This window comes from Calidris pugnax, unplaced genomic scaffold (assembly GCF_001431845.1).
Source record: "Calidris pugnax isolate Ruff unplaced genomic scaffold, ASM143184v1 scaffold58, whole genome shotgun sequence".
Classification (NCBI taxonomy): Eukaryota; Metazoa; Chordata; class Aves; order Charadriiformes; family Scolopacidae; genus Calidris; species Calidris pugnax.
The window spans coordinates 2,808,396-2,828,441 of record NW_015090868.1 but is presented as its reverse complement, the minus strand read 5'-3'; the positions used below and the strand labels follow the sequence as shown (position 1 = coordinate 2,828,441).

The 20,046-nt window shown below is 35.1% G+C and overlaps 1 protein-coding gene across 3 annotated transcripts in view; it reads left to right on the top strand.

The window, feature by feature from the left end:
• SGCZ (sarcoglycan zeta) overlaps positions 1-16,028 on the top strand; it is a 425,770-nt gene extending 409,742 nt beyond the window's left edge. The window contains exons 8-10 of one of the 3 annotated variants that reach the window (XM_014945658.1): positions 11,311-11,458; positions 11,597-12,958; positions 13,207-13,220. In XM_014945658.1, coding sequence (XP_014801144.1) covers positions 11,311-11,458; positions 11,597-11,718 — 270 coding nt within the window. In that variant the 3' untranslated portion in view covers positions 11,719-12,958; positions 13,207-13,220. Of the gene's footprint in view, positions 1-11,310 lie in introns of all 3 variants that reach the window. The other 2 variants (XM_014945657.1, XM_014945659.1) reach the window with 2 other exon arrangements.
• The last annotated feature ends 4,018 nt before the right edge of the window (positions 16,029-20,046 follow it).

Sequence of the window (20,046 nt, the reverse complement as noted above, 5' to 3'; positions counted from 1 at the left end):
CCTAGCTTAACGCAAACAATGTGAGGACAGTTTATTCAGCAGCAAGGTAAACATCACAAGAAGTGTTCTGCATTTGCCTACGTTAAAGTAATTTTGGTTTAGCTTGTGCAATTATTAATACTTATTTGCCTTTTGCAAATATTTGAATCACTAAGTTTCATTCACACTTTAAAAAAAGTTTAGTTAAATTAATATTGATAAGAATTATTTTTAGTCTAGGAGTCAAGGAAAAAGCTACCCAGTCCTTCAGCATAGTCCTGGGACTGAGGCAGCTAAGTGACGGTGGTAAAAAATTACTTTGGATGAATCTGACCAACTAAGAGAGAGAAATTTGGATTAATTTTGACTAAAACCTCAATAAACCACAATGAAGAGGTTTAGCAAGTTTGCTCTATGCTTGATTTATTTCCTTGAACTGTTACTATCTCTGTAAGAGAGACAGAGTACTTCAATGGTACATTCACTGTATTGTTTTATCAGTGCCTTGTTTCAGTGATCAACTTGTAAAAAGATTTTGGTATAGATTCTTCATGTGCAAACCTGTGTGAACAAATGAAAATTATGTTAAATTGGGTCACTGGTTTGGTTGGCAATCCATGTATTGCAGAAGTGTTTGAAAGATTACTGGTACGAGAGTCCTTTCATCTTCAATCCTTAAAATGATGTAAAGTTGAAAAAAAAAAAAAGTTATGCAAGGGTATCAAAGAGTCTCAGATTCCTATTAGATACTTCAGAGAAATGGATAGATGTTCAAATTGTTCTCAGTGGGACTTGCCAGGTTACAACATTTTTGGAAAACTGGTTGCTTAATGTAAATATACGTTTAGGAATGGAGCTCTGTAGAAATTTTTTGTGTTTGTATTTTGTATTTTCTACCAAATGTTCCCAGATAATTTACAAACTGTCCAAATAAGCAACAACAAACACCACCAGCATTCACATCTGTGATAGATAATCCCCTGCAATGCACACTCTTTGCATTACAATGCAGACAGGAATATTTTTGGCCAATATCCTGCATCAAAGGTCTACTTTGATAACACTTTTCTATTTATGCAAGTACCTGTCCTGCATAATTAAAACACAATATTTTCCTAATTCAGAGTCTCAATTATTTATATAGCCCGTGTCCCATCTTACTTCTGATTTTCTCCAAAAGCCAACTCTTCCCACAACTCCTCATGTTGACTTAACACCTCTCTAAATATGAAGTCTTTGTTACCGTTTCCTAAAGTTGCCAAGGTAGCAGTAAGGACAGTCTCATCCTCCTTTAATAGTAAATATCATCCTCTCTCACCCTTGTGCTTTCTGTGACTATTTTTATTGCAGGGGTTACAGCTTCTTGTAACCTTTCCTGCTTCTCCTCCATAAATCCATACCTGGCCCCATCTAGTATGTTTCCCACATTTATTAACATAGATTTTTCACTTAGAATGTATTTCTTTGTTCTTTCTCTTCATGCTATTGCCGGAGGGAAAAAGTAATACTCAAATGAAAATGAAAAGAAAAAAAAAAACAATAACAAAACAACGGAAAGACTGTTACCTTTCCTCCATCCCCCATGACCCCTGAAGCAATGATTGTAGCTATAATGTCTTGGTTTAGTATACCCTGCATCTCTGTGATGCTTTGTACAAATATTTAATCTGTGGATTCATCAGGCATTTTCACCTATATCAACACTGTGAGTTTATTTTGCGACTTCTAGTTTTTCTTAAGTATTTACTACAACTTATTGGAAAAGTATGTTTGGAAAAAACATCCTATGACCTCAGTTGGACTTTGAAAATGGGAACCCAAGAAAAGTTATGACAACTACATAAAGAATTATTCAGAATTCAAGAAATATTCAGAATTCAATTCAGTATAAAATGCTTTGTAGGAAAGAAAAATACCAGTGTAAAGCAGATTTTGCTGAGCTTCATATTAAAAATAATTATATTTCTTGACATGCTAAGATTTTGCACATCTGTGATTTCCTAAGTAGATGTTAAATTGACAGTTATCAGACAGGAGACCAAACTTTCCCCATCCTTTCCCAAGGAGCTGTTCTGTAAACATACAATCAACAAAGTTCAAAGTGTCTAATTATCTCCCGACTACTTGCAATTCCAGTAAGATCTATAAAGAGCTGTACCCTAAAACCCCAGAGAAATTCCACCCCGAGGTCTGACCAATGCCTTTACAGTCATCAGAATGGGGGGGAGGGAAATGCAGAAACACTTTGGAAGGCATAGGATGAGCTTCCACAGCATCACCAGTTGTGCAAAGTTACTACATTATAGGGCCATTAGGGAACTGGTGGACTGATTACAACCTGGTGTGAGGAACCAGGGTAAACATCTGATGGATAAAATATCTATATAACAAAATATTGATTGGTGTCTTTGCTTACAGCCCAACAGCTACACCACAGATTAGTAGACAGTGGGGGAAAAAGTATAAAGGGTTTATCATTACTCGTTTTTAATAAAACACATTCTAAAACAAAATAAAGTGTCTCTGTCAAAAAGAATCTTCATTTTAGCCTACAAATGAATGCTTTATCTGTCAGGATTCTTTCTCAAATGAAAGAATGTTGTCTTTGTGAATTGGATCTGTGAACAATTTTGTGTTAAGACAGTATTTCTACTAGAAAAAAATACAAGGTTTTTTGTATTAATATCACACTGGTTAAGTAAATTTAATGTTTTAATGTTTGTAAGCTTATTCAAAAAATCATCAAAGACATCTGAATTAACTTTTTCCTTCTATAGCCTAATTATTGCCCTATTATACCAGAAAATAGCTATGTGACATCTGGAATCAACCAGTTATAACCATGAAGCAGAACATCATGAATTTACTGTGAATTAATCTATGAAACATATATTTTCCATTTATTTACGAATAACTTTAGAATATTTTTTAAGAACATAAATGTGTTTATGAAATACTTTCCCTCTAGTGTTATTTCTCATGCAGTATAATCTCTAACCTCCCACATCATAAACTGAAAGCCTTTGCAAGCATTCTGAATTCTGCTGTTTGATACGTTTTCTTTTTATTTACTGCAGTATTATAATAATCCTTTTAGCCCTATTACGCATTATAGAGCATGATCCTAGACTGAATACTGGGGGCTGTAATTTAGACTCAGATTCTGCTGCCCTTTATAAAGCTCTTGATCTGCACCCTTGTGAACTGAGGCATCAGCAGAATCCTTTGATTCAATTATAGCTTGGCATTTAATTGTGAACTATGTATTATTCTATAAATAAACCATAACCACTGGTTTAAAGCAGCAATCATTTACAAGAAAAATGAAATGTGGAGCTCCAGGCTCTAGCTGAATCTATTGGTTCACATAAGAAGAAAAAGAATATTTTTTTGTCTGGAAATTCAGCACAATGACTCTTAGTTGACTACTGTTTCTTTCACATATAAACACAATGCAAAGGTACAGATCAATTTTTAATTCTGTTGATACCAGATATTGCTGGGCATAAAAATATGTTAGAATTGAACCTGAAATACATTATCATATAATGATAAAAGGCTTAAAGGAGACAACATCAAACATTATTTGATGTTGTCCACTTATTGGTCTAACAACTAATTTTAGTGGTTTTGTACAACACGCCAGCCTTTGAAGGGGAAGGCTACTAACTAGCCTCAGCTTTTATGAGACTTCTGCAGCTGTTCTGTATTTTTGCAGGCAGCTTCTATGTAAGCTTAGTGCTGTGCTTTCATTGCATCCCATTGACTAGCAGAGATCAAATATGTAAAAGGAGGCTTCTCATTTTTACAAACATATTCATGTTAGTCACCCTGTCTGTGACCTTTTTCCTATTAACTTCTTTAGGCCCATGTATTTCCTTGTTAAATTACACTCCTTCATAGCATCATTTGTAAACTATATTTGGCTGTTTCTGGCATAATGAGGCTGATCCCTTGGTGAGGCTTATAGCTGTCACATTAAAAATGAGCAATACTCCTCAACAGACAAAGTTTACTCAAAATCAGTGTAGCAGACAAGAGGCCAAGTTTATATTTACTATTTTAGGACAACAGAGTTCATGAAGTATACACCTGAGATTATATTGTAGAGATTAACAAATGCATATAGTACTAACATTTGATATAGAATGCTATCCAGTTCTCTAAGTCCAAGAGGTGCATTTAAAACAGAGATTAACATTTAATAAAATCGGAGGAATCATCATTTGTAAGCCAAACCAACAGTACCATTTTAAACTTTGGGGTTTGTGTGTGTGTGTGTGTGTGTATGCATAGATGGGTTTTATATTCTGAAGGAGATAAAAAAGAGGATTTTTAAAATTATCTAAATACACTGAAATGGAATTACCTTGTTCTGCAAGCTGTTTGCCATGACTGCAGAGGAATGGCTGATCAAAGACAACAACATTTCCTAGATTAGTTCAATTCAGCCAAGTTACGTTTGTCTGAGATTAAATGGTTGCAAAAAAAAAATTTGTATGTTTGATGTGCATAAAGTGAGTTCAATAAAACATAAGCAATGGCAGGCTGTAGAGCTCAAAGATCCAGTTTATTCACCAAAAATTGTCTAAAAATTGCATGCTGCGTTTTGTTTTCAAAGCCCTTTTTCATGGTATTAACCAGTTGACTTGTCACTGTTGTCTGGGAGAAAAGACATTAGTGAAAATAAGGGGAAATATTTCTGCATTTTTTTAATTATTGGTTTCAAAAATTCTATTAGGATGTTTTGACAGATATTTAAAATTATTTTAAACAACAACTTTCATTTTTGGTTTAAAATTATTCTTATTGTGTAAGTTAATTTACAATGAAAAGCACTTTTATGGAGAAGTCTACAACCAAAAGATATTGTTCCCAGACTACAAAACCAAAGTGTTTTAACTGATATTACCCATCTTTGAACTGTTTGTTCATGGGCAAATTTTGAGGACTGACACCATAAGCTATTTTATTAGAGAGAGAAAAAAAAAAGGCGACAATGAATAATTTATTGTATAAATAAAACATTTTTCTATTAATATCACATTTTAATCTATTTCTGATTTGAATGTTAATTAATTAATAAGTTTTTGTACTTGGAACACTAAGCACAAATATTCTGAATACATTTCCCTTTCTTGGTTGGGTACATAAATCACAAAGAAGTCACATCTGTCCCCTGATTGAATGAATTTGCAAAGACATTTAGTATTATGTACAATTTGATTCTGGGAATTATTGTATACAAGACTACCATTGGCATTGCATAAACACTGGAGCTTGTAAACTTCTACTGGTCAACATTCACAGCAAACCAATTCCATCATCTCTGAATATTATTTCCTTAATAAAAATAATAAATACATTAGAATTTTTTTGCTTCAGTAGCTACCCGTATAAGCTGCACTGGGGTTATAACTCAGAAGTTACAATATATACTTGTCTTCATTTAACAAAAATTTACAAGAATGTGTACTTAAAATGAAACTTCATTCTCATAAACACCAATTCAGTATTGAAAACATAAATTCTTCCTTTCAAGCAGGAACTGTACGCTTCACTAGCGTACAATGATATATTTAACATATATATATATATATATATGTTCATTTTCAAATCACTTTCAGTTGTCAGTAGTTCCAGGCATAAGATGGAGGTGGGAATGGGAGCAATGACAGCAAAAGAATAACCTTGCCAGGGTGTGTCTGTCCAGGTGTATCCAATATAATCTTTAGAAAGAGAAAATTCACCACACCAGACCGTGATTAGACCTAAAGGTCTCATTTGTTTTGTGATCAATTCATCCTACTGCTGTAGAGAATATATTTTCAATACACAGGTCGTACTAGATCTTTCGATCTAATAGTTCCTCAATACTGTTTATCATTATAAAGATATGGTTTCCAGCATGTGTTTAGATTTTACAGTGATATGCTATCAAGTTAATATTTTAATTTTCCATGATGATTTCTTTTTTTTCTCAGAACTATCTTTCAGATTTAATGAAAGGTAGTTTATGTGAATGGTTTTAAAATAAATGTCAAAACCACAAACAAGTGTTAGAACAAATAGCCCATGTCAACTAAAGTACTGCAATTTATGCTATAGTTCATGTTCATACCAGCATATGAAAATAATATAGTTGAGTCTAGTAACGGATCTGTATAATCTTATTTGTATGTTTCTTATATGGAGAATAGCAAAAACACTAGACAAAATCTTGCATTTTTGTAATTCAGATTAATTCTGAAGAGCCTAAGGGAACCCAAAACGTTTATTTCGTGAGGTGTCATTACACTGTCTCCGCATACTGATTAACGAATGCCAACCTTTCACCTTTCTTTCATTTCTTCCACGTTTCCTGCCGCCAACCTTTCACCTTTCTTTCATTTCTTCCATGTTTCCTCCAGTTTCCTGCCATTTCTTACCTATACTAGCCCTGAAATATGCCTTTGCAGCTCTGTAGAATTATCTGTCTCATCACACTGCACATGAATACAGAAAATTCTTCAATATTTATAAATCCTAACTCTTTCACTTGGCTTGATCAACTTTGCCTATCATCTCCTTTCTTGAGGGGACTTAGTCAAGGGGCCAGGGAGAACTTTTATATATGACAGGTTCATATCTCTGTATGAAACGACTTGTAGGAATATTTGACTTTTTGCCTCATGACTGTATCTTGCCCACTGAAAGTTCTCTCCTTAATTTAGTTCTTTGGCTTGCAGGTAATCTGTATTTCTTTGGCTTGTCTTCCCCTCCTTTTCCCATCTGTTCAGATTAACAACACAGTTTGATGAGCAGGTGAATTGCAGATCTCTGTTAGCAAAAATTGTACATGAAAGAGTACATTTTTTCCATTCCTATCACCCACCCTGCAGGCTGATTCAGTTTGTCAGTTTAATTAGTCAGAAATCAGGTCTACTTTTAAATATTATAGAGCTAATATATTTTTTTCGGCACTAAGATGCACAAGACAAAGCAATGATCTAGGATTTCTAAACTTTAGGTATTTAGAGGGAATGGTGCTGCCCGATGCTCTGCTCTCTGATGTGAAATTGCATTTCTCTGAGTAGCGGCTGCCTTTTCCATTTTGTAATCTCTCAGTCTCCTCCAATATTTCATGAACGGATGAAAGTTTTTTGTTTTTATCCTGGCCTATTTATCTGCTGAGGTGTGAGACTCTCAGAAAGAGATGCATATGAAGGATTAAATGGCTTATCTCACACTTTTCACAGCACAAAAGATTAGAGAAAGACGGTGTACACAGGCACTTCCATTAACTACTGTCATCTAGCAACAGTGTTCCCTGAGAATATAATACTCTACAGATTTTTGTCTTACCACTTCTTCCCTTCACTTTAAACACCTCATAACAGCAAGCATAAAATGGTAAGTAGTTTAAGTTTTACTGATGTTGGAGAACTTTTTGGCCATGAATTTAAGCTTTTAGCAGAAGCTAGGAGCAGAGAGGATAGATCCTCAAACATGGACTGTGTTCCTCTGAAATTCTTTACATACTGGGCTATCGTGATCATATATTTGGACCCCGGCTTGACTGAATAGATAGTAATGCTGCCTCTTTAAATTTAGTCTTTAATTTATAACCTTGACAACACATGTACAGAGTAGATTTTAATGCTGGCTTTAAGCCGTCTTGATTAATCCACTTCATCTCAGGCACCCCCAGGGATTAGCTATAGGAATCTGTTTAAATTGCGTGGTTTTCCCATCTTTCTACAAATGCATAGAGCTTGTTAGACTTGCTGCAGCAGAGACACCCTCACAAGAAGCCACACCAGTGTATCTCAGACTCTGTACCCCAGTATCAATGTAGCTCACCAGATGTTCTGGGATGTGTGGTGGGACAGAGACCTACCACTCAAGGTTATGACACAAGAAAAAGTCTGGGTTGATCTGCAGATCAATGTAGCTCACCAGATGTTCTGGGATGCGTGGTGGGACAGGACCCGAGAGCTACCACTCAAGATTATGACACAAGAAAAAGCCTGGGTTGATCCGCATCACAGTGTGAAATTTGCAAGCACCAGTGGAAAAGCATGCACAGCTACGCTTAAAAAGGTCATTTAATTTAATGAGCAATATAACGAAGCTACATTGTATTGTAATGCACACTGGAGTCAAATCCACTGGAGCTTAAAAAGGTCATTTAATTTAATGAGCAAGATAACGAAGCTACATTGTATCGTAATGCACACTGGAGTCAAGTCCACTGGATTAAAGCCTTAGAGCAGTACACTACAGGACATCTGCAATGAGGGTCACAGAAATGTAGCTGTCCTCACGTAAACAAACACATAAAAAGGAAAAAAGATAACAAAGGTCAAGAGAATTCCATCTAGCCTGGCAAATATCCTCTCTGATTTTTTTTCTGAGTTAATTCTTGTTTGAATCAATAGATTTTAGATTTTAGAACCCATTTACAGATTTCCCATGATCCTTCCCCATCTCCACTGCAGCTAAACTGTTAAAATGGCCAATTACAGACTCTGTCAAAAGTACAAATAGCTAATCTTGTATTGTTGTTGGATTTTTTTACATGTATGTCTTCTACACTAAGGTGCCTTTTACAATTACATATATAATATTCTAATATCTCCTGCTTCCATTTTTTTAAAACAAAAGCAGAGGAATAGTCTTTTTCTTATCTTCTTTGATATTCCAAGTATATCAGGTCTTACTGAAAATCAGTATTAGAAGTCCAAAAGGCTGCTCAGATATTTTTTTTTTGAGATCTATTTTTTAAAAGTTATCAAGAGTGGCTGATTAAAAGTATATGACATTACTTGCTCCTGTTTAATATCCTGTTCAGTTACTGTTGAAATTGAAAGTATTTTATCACAGTCATGTTCTGACATCAGTACTTGATCTTTCTCCAAGTACAGAACTACATTGAGCACTATTCAGTGTAAAAGGTACACGTATACTTACATAGAGCTTACACTGCTGAATGCTACTGGGTTTTTTTGCCCAACACTATTGATAACTCCACCATTGCTACATTACTAGTGGACTTGTTAACATTTATTCTAGACGTGAGAAGTGAGTGAGTGCTTTTTATTACCTGTCACTCCACTGACTGATGATTATGTCCCTTATTTCCTTCCAACATTTTACCAATTCCTAACTTCTAGTTTCCTATCAAATTCTTTTTTTCTCCCATCTGTTACTTTGTTTTCTTATTATGTTTGCTGTAGTTACTATCACATTTACTCCTAGATCAGCTGGATGTTTTTACGTGTTTAATCTTCTTCTTCAGTTGTTATTCTAGCAGAACATTATTAAATTGTTCTTGCCACCATCCACGTTTCTTCCATCTAAATTATTTCTGCAGGGGTTTCGACTCCTGCTTATTTCAGGTCTCTGATACTGGACTTTTAAAGTGTGTGCATGTGTAGAAATACCTAATTCCTTTGTCATATAAATTTCAGAATAAAGATAATAATTTGCTGCATTTTAGTTTTGTAATCAATTCCTCTATCAGTCAGGATGTGAATGAAAACTGGCACCATGCCATGCAGTTGTCACCTGTGCCTCTGAGATTCTTTCTTTCTGTCCATTTTAGTGCAAATTCCCAGCAATGACAGTACCCTACTCTGGAAGCTGAAGAACTCCCAATGAGTTGGGGGGGTTGCATTGTTTGGGCCTACTTTCAGCCTGTATTTTCTTTGTTGATCCCAGTCATTTGCAGTGCTTCTGCTGTGAATGGTAACATGACTGTGCATCAGTCTTTGTATGGAATTTTATCTGATCTTCTCTCCTCAATTTTTTCCCAGCCTGCTGTCCTTCACTTCTCCCCAGCAGGGGATTACGAGTGCTTCTGCACTGCTTTTCTGCCATATACCTCTGATTTTACCACAAAATAACGCTTGTCTCCTGTAGAAAAAACAATACATTCTATATCTCCTCAAATGCTTTCCATGTACTGCCAACATTGTGATGTAATAGTGTCAAGTTGCCTTTGTTGATTTTCAATACCTTATAAAGATGACTAGTAAGTATTTAAGGAACTCACCTTTTCCTAAGTTCTGTACTGTTATCTGCAAGGCTTAAAGCATTTTGATTTGTTACCTCTCTTCTTGAAGTTCATAGTCTGCACATGAGGTAGTGACTTATCATACTTTGGCCCTCATTTACTCCTTCCATAAATAAAAAATAATCTTTAAGCAGCTGGAAACTCCTCTGTGCTAGGGGAAGACATGAGGTTTTCCTGCTTTAGTTACCTGATTTAATGTTGTTGTTTTTTCAACACCCTGAAAATGTAACATTGCATAATGCAATACAGATTCATGAACATTACTGGTATTTACAGTCTCATACTGACTTATGTTATTTCCAAAGGAAGGACATTTTGAAAAATAGTAATATTTTTTTTAATCTTAATCAACGTTTAGAAACACATGGGAATAGCTTGGTGACCTTCTTAATAAAACTTTAACCGGAACTCTTTTCTCCTCTTAATTTAGGTCAAATACGCTCTTTATTTTGTGCGTATGACTCTGTACCCTTATTTAATTATTCTCTGGATGTAGCTGTTGTTAAACCCCTACAATTTAGCACAGTTTAGCACATATTTCCAGCTGCTTACAGGAACTCACTGGGGAATGTGCTTCAATATCACTTCACACTTATTAAAATACAAATTATTCCATAGCAAGAATATGCTACTGCCGTGAATGAATAAATTTTAATCATTAGATGTAAAAGTGAAAATTCAACCTGTTCAAGAATATTGTCAAAATGTTTTTGTAAGATACTGCTTGTATCTGAATAAACATGTTGCGTGAAGTATTTGTGTATACTGTAGTAGTGAGTGTTAATGGTTATACAACTGCACACAGTTGAAAAACAAGAAATGTTGACAACTTTTTTATTTCTAAAATATCATTTTTATAATATATATTGCTAATATTGTTAATAATATTTTTAATACTTCTAATAAAATATTCTCGGTTTTTTTGGTATTTCTAAAAAACTCTTGACTGCCTCAAAACACGTCATTAAAAGATGTCACCATGCTGGTCCCTCCCCTCCCTGGGGAGGGACTCTTTGCCAGGAAGGGTAATGATAGGACAAGGGGAAATGGTTTTAAATTGGAAGAAAAAAGATTCAGATTAGATATCAGGAAGAAATTTTTTACTATGAGGGTGGTGAGACACTGGAACAGGTTGCCCAGGGAAGTTGTGGATGCCCCATCCCTGGAGGGGGGTTGGAACTAGATGATCTTTGAGGTCCCTTCCAACCCAAACCATTCTGTGATTCTATGATTCTATGAAAGAAATATACTTATTCCTTTTTTTTTTCTCGTAGATATTTTTAGACGCAGATACAATCCGTCTGGGAAATCTACCAGTGGGTTCCTTTTCCTCCTCCTCCTCCTCTTCCTCTTCCTCCTCCTCCTCTCCCAGCTCTTCAGCTCCTCGCCAGACTATCTATGAGCTCTGCGCCTGTCCCAACGGTAAACTTTACCTGTCCCCAGCAGGAGCAGGCTCCACATGTCAATCCAGTAGCAACATCTGCTTGTGGAGCTAAGAAAGACTCCCAATTTCTCCTCACACCAGAATAGCCTTTTTGTTACTGTCCCTCTGCTTCACAGTTCTGCTCGGTTTCCCTTGTGACAAGTCCGACGCTTCAAACGGCCTGCAGAGCAACTTCTTCCAGTGTAAGCAGGAATACAGCGCTGCCTTCTCTCGTGGTTTGCGTGGCCACTCAACGTAGAGATGGGAGTCAGATATTCAGAAATCAATGTATTCTTCATCAGGAAACCTGGAACATAATATCACCTTTTGTCCAAAAGGGAGAATAACACAGGTGCCTTTGCTACATGAAGTGAAGCACATAGTTTTAGATTTTTGCAGGACCTGGATATGAACTGCACATATATATATATACAGTACATAAACAAATTTGCCCAGAATCTGACGGTGAGATGAATTGGTTCCCCCTGTATGATAAATAACTTTACTGTCTGAAAGCACAATTTTCCATTCATCTTTTTTCGATGTAAACTTTTATCCCTGAATTTTAAAATTTTGAAGCATTGTGTGATGCTTGCTTTACTAAACAATTAAATTCAGTAAATGGTTTTTAACACAAAAAGAGACAGAATCCCTCCCTGAGTTTGGTTTCTTTCAAAGTGTGTTGTTACTCTTTGTCTACTAAGTCTAGAGTTTTGTACACTAGGTAAATTTTGGAAGTGCTCAGCAATATTACCTTTCAGAGTTAAAAAGACATCTGCTCTTGTTTGTCAGATACGAACGGCCTTACATAGTATTTTTGTGGCTACTGCATGTGAAGCGATTGCTTTAAGTAGAACATACAGTTTCTGGAAAAGAACAGGGTAAAGAGGGGAATACTGATGATATGTTTGTCGATCAGTGTATTGCTCTTCACGAGGTATTTATAATTGGCAAATGCAAGGGAAAAATCTTCTAAAGAGCATCCTGTCCATTTTCCAGCTATGTCTGACTGCTGCCATTTGAACACAGTACAAACTCCAGTACTAATGTAATGTGTGATGCTGAAAAGCACTGCACTAACAACCAGTATGACATTCACATTTATTATCCTCTTTTGTTTACCCTCTGCTGATAAGCTTTTCAAAGTAATAGTAATATATCTAAAAACACATAGAAAATGACATTCAATATTAGAAAGTCCATTGATATTACATTGACTGTATCAGGCCTGTGTTTAAATTATGCAGCCCCATTTGCACTCAAATCTCACTACTGACTTCCCATTTTGACAAGTTTGATGTGGGATTTCTTTCTTGTGTCAATGCTCATACTTGTTTGACTTGGCTGGTAATTGAAATCTTATAAAAAATGCTTTGGTATGCTGCTGGTACATTTATCGCAACATCGATTAACAAGACTATCTTGAAACTTGCAGAACCCAGGAATGTAAAACAGTATAAAAATGTTCCCTATTGTGGAAGATGGCTTGATTATATGAGGTAAGTGTGCTTTTTAATTCTATCCTTTAAATTACCTCATCTAGCACATAGCTTTAGAGGCTTCTGAATGTAAGGTCACCAATGCAATCGTGGCTTTTGCAAGGTAACTCTAAAGTCAGGGCAGGTGGGTATTTCTACGCAATATTTTTTATTCTTAGAGGAAAAAAAAAGAAAATGAGCAAACTAATACTGTGATTACCTTTCTATTTTATTTCCACCTAATAAGGTTGATTTTGTTTTCGCTTCAGGTGAAATTCACTCCTGTGCAGAAGACCAGCACAAGACGTGTCCACGGCTTGACTGGTGCTTGCCGTTCCATTGGCCCTCTTCAGAGGTGTGAATTTCACCCCATAGCAAGAATTCTATATTTGCTGTTTCTACCAGTTAAATAAAGATTTTACATTCATTATTTTATGACTTTAGAAGAAAGCTGTTAACACCTGTATTTTTATTTCTTTGAGAATTTTATTCTTTTACTTGGAAAGAAAATATATTAGAAAATATTGCAAGAAGATATATTAGCAGTCTGAGGATTTTTAGTAAGAGAGACAGAAAGAGATACAAATGACAAAGGTGATAATAAAACAATAGAAAGTGTAGCCATACACTATACCATTAAAACTGTATGGAAATAGAAGTCTTTTTTTTATGCACACAAGTAATAAAATGGTAGTGTGAGAGTCATGTGGATAAATAATATTTTGGGAGGAAAAGTATACAGATCTGTATGAGGACACATCTACATGTATTCATTGTCTGTGCACACCTACATACACTGATTGCTTAAAAGATGGACAAACAGATTATAGTGACTAATCTATTTGGTGAATTAAATTGTGACTTCTTACAAGTCACACACAAGTAGCCTAAGATTTTTTTTTTTTTCCTCGAATAAACCCATAGGATGGCTTGCAGATACATTGTCAGGAATTTTCTGTTGAGTTTGTTTGTTTGTTTGTTTGTTTGCTCTTCACCTTATGTGATTATGTATCTGTAATACGTACAAAAAGGGTTTCTGCCCACTGGATGGAAAGACCCAACCTTTTTAAATTTTACACAAACTTGGGTGGAAATGAGTGAGTAGGAAAAAAAAAAGTCTTTTGTTACTAGATTAATTTTAAGAGCAAGGTTGGAATAATTTACTACATTGTATGAAGAAGACTCATGACAGAGGTGTGGATGGCACGTTGGACTCAACAAATCCCCATCACTCTCTACTGTCAGGATTTTCTTGCTTGGAGTCCCTTCAGCCTGAAGTTGAGGGTATTTGAGAGCTTCACTAACCTATGAAATAGCATAACCAGTTCCCATAATGTCTTAATATTCTAGTGAGCTTCAAAATATTGATGTTTTACCTTAACTCCATTGAAAACTGTAAGAAGGAGAAAATCTCAGTTTTCATGTTAAAGAATATTTCTAGCCCACCTGATTCCAGAGAGTATTGGAGAAGTGACTTCAACACATTTAGAGAACCAAAACATTAAAACACCAATAATCTGTAGGCACTGCCATCATTCCTGAGTCGAAGGAGAAACAGATCCAGTGGTTTAGAATGTTTGAAGCTGGCAATAGTGAAAACCTGAATAGTAGAGCTTTTCTGCTTATAGTGCGCCCCCAAAATATCAGAAAAATGGCATAATCCCACAATGTCATTTCAGATAGAAGGAAACTAGAAGATCTCAGCTCAAATACCATATTAAAAGATGGAGCCATAGCTGTGCTATTTCACTGCTGGTTTTATAATGCTGAGATCGTTGTGTGCAAATCCATAGGAGACTTTCAGATACTTTTTGTCACCTTCCTCATAGATTTCTGACCCCGCCTCCAAGTTATTTCAGTCCTTGTTGGCCATTTATAATATCTAACATGCAAATTATGGTAAAGCCCCTGCTAATGTTTCTCTAGGTAACATCTGATTGAATATTTTGATTGTGTATTTTAGAAAAGAGATGTCATTTATTCTGGTTAAGGCAGGAGTTTCCCATTAACAGCTCACTCTGTTGTGACAATTGTAGGGAAACACTGAAGACCTTAGGATATTTTTAAGCATTAATATTAGTGAAAAAAAAAATAAAAATCAGTGGCTAAAATATTCCTCTGAAGTTTTTTATAGTATATGAATACATGTATCAAATAAAGCTTCTTTTTGTACTAGAATGTTTGTATGGGAACCACTAAGATGGTATTGCAGCTATTTGACTTCTTCAGGGCTACCCTTATGAGAACATGAAATATATGAAGAGACCTTATTAGCTACATGTATTTAATCTATACGATATCTTCTGTAAAATTATCTGTGTCATGGTATTATAGGATACTGTCTCTTTCTTGTTTAAAAAAAAAAAAAAAGGAAAATAAAAGCATCAGCCAACCCCTCTGAGCACTGTTAGCTGTATGGTTTTGTATTGCAGTTCATTCATTGGTTAAGTGATAAGACCAAAGACTGACACTTCTATTATATCTAACACTATGACATTGCTGCTTCTACTAATTCTGTTGGAATGAAGAGATGACAAGTTGTAATTACAACATGAAACTGTAACATAGTTTAGATTTGTGCAGCATTTTGAGCTGTAGATTGTTCACTTTTTTCCAGGTTTTTTTGTCCATGTGGTGCAGTTACTTTACTGTTCGTGCATACAAAGATCTTTTGCTGTTCCTAAGGAAATGAAAGTGTGTATTCCAAAATGTGCTGAGACATTGCTTGTTTCAACTGAAGTTATACTGTTTTGCTTGCAAAACAGTGGCTTGACTGGATAACGGAATCCACTTTAAATCATTTCAGATGCAGAGGGCTTTTAAGTCTGGGTTGAAGATACAGCCATAAATGTCTAGAAGGATTTAATGAAGGATGTTAAAGATACTCAGTTGCTAACACCATGTATTATTTTTTATGTTTTTTACAGATTCTAAATCATTTTTTTAAATAAAAAAAATATAAATTAAAAACCCCTAAACCTTAGGCTATGGAATTGTTATCAGCTGATTCACTGTAATGCATATGTAAGTTGGATCGAAGTTTGAGTGTCATATTGTTTCAATCAGTACTCAGTAAAGGTCTGCCAATCATTTTTGTTTTGTAAGCTTCATGTTAATGATATTCTTGTGTATATAAATATATATAAAGATGGGAACTATTTTCTTACACATACTATGCAATATGTTTGTAAAACTGCAATATTACCAAAATGACAAAAGCTGTGCTTTTGTACTCTCTTGCTTTATGTAAACAAATCTTTTTTCTATTTAATGGACTGTCTGTCTTATAATTGTAGATAACATTATTCAAAAGCAGTACACTGAAACTTTAAGATTTTTTATTTTATTTTCCTTGGATTTTTTGTTTTATGAAAATAATAGCAAGGTTTTGGAAGTTGGAAATTGCTTTTTCTTGGAAAGCTAGAATATTTACAGCATGTAATTAACACAGTCAGTTTGAAATCTCTCCTGTATTTCTTTTATTTGGTCTTACTGTTTTCATCTGGTGCTACTATATAATCATAAATAAATGTTATACATAAAATAGGAAAAATATCAGAATTATTTCAAGAATAATCAAGTGGGAAGCTTTCTAAGGGTGAGAGGAAGATGGAAGATAACTGATGAGAAATCTTTAGGTTTTCTGTATATTGTTTTTTAATAGATTTTTTTTCTTAGCACACATTTCCTTACTTATTCTATATTAGCTGTATGGTAATATCTTTAATTTGTTTTTCAATTTTTTTATCCTCACACACAATATACTTGAGTTTTATTTCAAAAATATCTTTGAAAACAACAGACACTGCATTTAAATGCATTTCCTTATGCTAAGGAAATCCAATTTTAAAGATGTGTAAGTGTTATTTCTACATCAACATCAGTAAAGTTAAAATTACAGTGCTGCATCTCATCTACTGTAAAAGCATATTACAGTACTCAAGTTCCATTGTGCTTTGCCAGAATAAGCATAAACTGTGTGTTTATGTGTAAACTGCACCAATTTACAAGCCACTTGACAATTACATAATCATGTAAAAGCTCTTTTGGTGATGTCATCAATGTGAACAAATCCTATCTAATCCTACCCTGTTTAAATTGGGTAGCGTTGGTTTTGGGAACAGCATAGCCATGCACAGAGCTCTGGCAAAAAAGAGGGATCGACATTTGGGTGATTTGTTTGCACTATGCTCTTTGATGCCATGCTACAATTTTAGCAATATCCACAGTAGCCAGACAGTAGCTAGTAATGCTTTAAAAAGTCATAATTTCTGTACAAGAGCGTAAGTTGTATAGAACTATCAGTATTCTAGGTCCCGCTAAGCATCAAGTGACTGAAACACGATAGCTGATACAGCAAGAAAAATTCCTTTTAGCTACTTTACTCAGGCTTGGACTAGTCCAATCCAGGAAAACTTAATGACACTAAAAAATAATTAGAATTTATAGTGAAAAAAAAATCCACCATAAACATTGTGTTGATTCAATACAGTCCATACTGAGAGTAGAATTAAATACAAGCTCCCTGTGTAAAATTGGGTCTCTGAAACTTTGAACTGACTTTCACATTATGTTTGAATTCAAAAGTATTATTTGATCTTTAACCAATACTTTTTTTATACAGGCCAGGACCAGGAAAAGTTTCAGAAGAGCCAAGGTAAAAGCATATATTTTATGTCTGGTCTAATGAGAGTCAATTTTACGTATACCACAATTAAGCCTAACCTACTTACCTAAGAAAAATTAAATAAATTGAAATGTGAAAGTTTCCTTCAGTTTTGGGAAAACTTAAATCTTTAAGGGCAGTTGACCTTTTTAACGTGTGTCCACCTCTTCCAGGGTCTCAAATTCTTACGTGTTTAAACACTGAGTGTAATTTGCATTAAAAAACTTGTCCTTTGGCTTAATCAATTTCATTTAATGCATGGCTTGATCCGCTAAGTAAAGGTGCCTTTTAATGACATGCATACCTCCTTGGTTGTGAGACCTATGAGGGAGAAGAACAGCTTCCAGCATCATCTAGAGCACATTAAAGAACAAGGGTTAAGCATAAGAGAATCATTGCTGAAGACAAGACTTTTTTCTTTTTTTTTTTCTTTTTTCTTATACTTTATGGTATTTGGGGAGCTTGCATACAGTCATTTTGCACAGAGAGACCTGCTCTCTAGAACAGTAACCAGTTTCTAAGTATATGTTTCAGAACTGCATCATTTTTTTCTTCCTAGATTATGTTTACTCAGTTTTCTTGTCCCAAACACTACAGCAGTTAGCGAAGATAAAATCCTTCCCCTTCACTCCCACCCACTCTTACCTCTTCAGCTGAGCCTCACTTGCCCCCATTAGCCTCCTCCTTTCTTCCTAAATAACAAAAGAATAGATAACAGAAAGGGTTTAGCTAAGTCTCTGTATCAGGCTCCTTCTTGTGTAACTTACTGGAACTGTTTCAAAGGGGAAGTTTCTACCAAAGAGGAAGATTATTTGCTTTGTGAACACAGAAGTTATAAAAGAAGAAAAGCAAACAGGTAAATACCAATTTTAGTCTGACTTAGCAGAATGAACATTGAAAGTTTTTGGACTATAAAATTCTTAATAACACTTAATTTCTCAGAATTTTTATCATTCAATGAATGCAGAATGCATTAAAAATACCATAAAATAAATATGCAAACTATCCTATCCTGTTATATTTTTCATTTTTGGAAATAGAGAAGTAATCATTGAGCTCATTATTTGTCTGTCTCTACTATTTACTTTTACAAATTTAAAAGAAAGAAAGAAAAAAATCCTAAAATGTTAAATACTATAAATCCAACTATTAAAAAACCTTGCTAATAAAAATATTGTTCCTATAGCTCATGGGGGACATTCTCATTCATCCTAGGTAAATTAAGAATCTGATTGCTTTTAGAATGGCATGCCTTCCTGTAATTTTGTGGGATTTTGGGGAGATCGGGAACCCATGCTTATAAGGGAAATACAGTATCTATGTAGTAGTAGAAGAAGCAGCTGTGATTGTATGTCCCACGCCACAGTGGAATTCAACAAGATGTGGGGGCATGAACTCATGTGAGGAGGGAGGGTCCCCTAGCACATTTTGGAGTTGTGGAGACAAGAGTCAGGATGCTTTCCAGGTCCATGCTCTCCAGAGTGAATGACATATGGAGTTACAATAACTTTGGACAGACAGACAGACAGAAAGGCAGTGGGTTTTTTGATCTGCATAGGAATGGGTAGGACAGCAGTGCGTAGGCAGTAAGTCCTAATAAGCCATATTGCAACAATATACAACAGAAGTATAGTTGAAACCTGGATTTTTATTTTTTTTAGATACAATAAACAGTCCCTAGACTTGTCCCTAAGCATAGTAGTAACTCGGCGAAATAGACAGAAAGTCAACTGCAGATGAATAATTTTTATGTTTTTATACCCATGGAACTTTCTTTTTCCTTTATTTTCCTGACTTTTTAAAAACGCTATTGGAAAGGAGAAAAGCAGTAACCTCGGTATAAATTTTGTACTTCTCAAGTAGAAGGTTGCCCTGAACTCTGTTTGCGCGTGTATCTCTGTTTATGGCAGAAAGAGCTGAAAATAGTCCAGTAGACCAGAGTGGATTCAGACACTGGTAAAAACAATAGGAAATGCTGACAAATTCTGTGTCTTTGGATTAGGCTTTATTCATTAAAAGTTTGTGCAAAAAATATATCATGGTCTGTGACTTTTTACACTGTATTTCCAACATGCATCATTAACATTAGTATAATTTTCCCTCTGAAAATTGTTCCCACTTCTAACCGCAGGTACCACTTTTACTCCCACACATGGAGAGCTCTAAATTATTGTGCAGTCTTCACTCATTTGTCAAAACCGAATTAACAAATTACGACATGTCCAAGATGAGTCATAAAAGGAAATGGTAAAAAAAATCTACTGCAACTGCCTTTTGAATGCACAAAAGGCAGCCCTGGAAGAATAAGGGAGACACTGAGTCTTACATTAGCCTACAGCAGTGTAAATAGAAAATAGCTGGAGCAAGAGTTACAAAATTAAGAATAGTGTACAGGTTGGTGGGGGTTTTAGTTTTGAGGTGTTGGTTTTTTTTGCATTTTGAG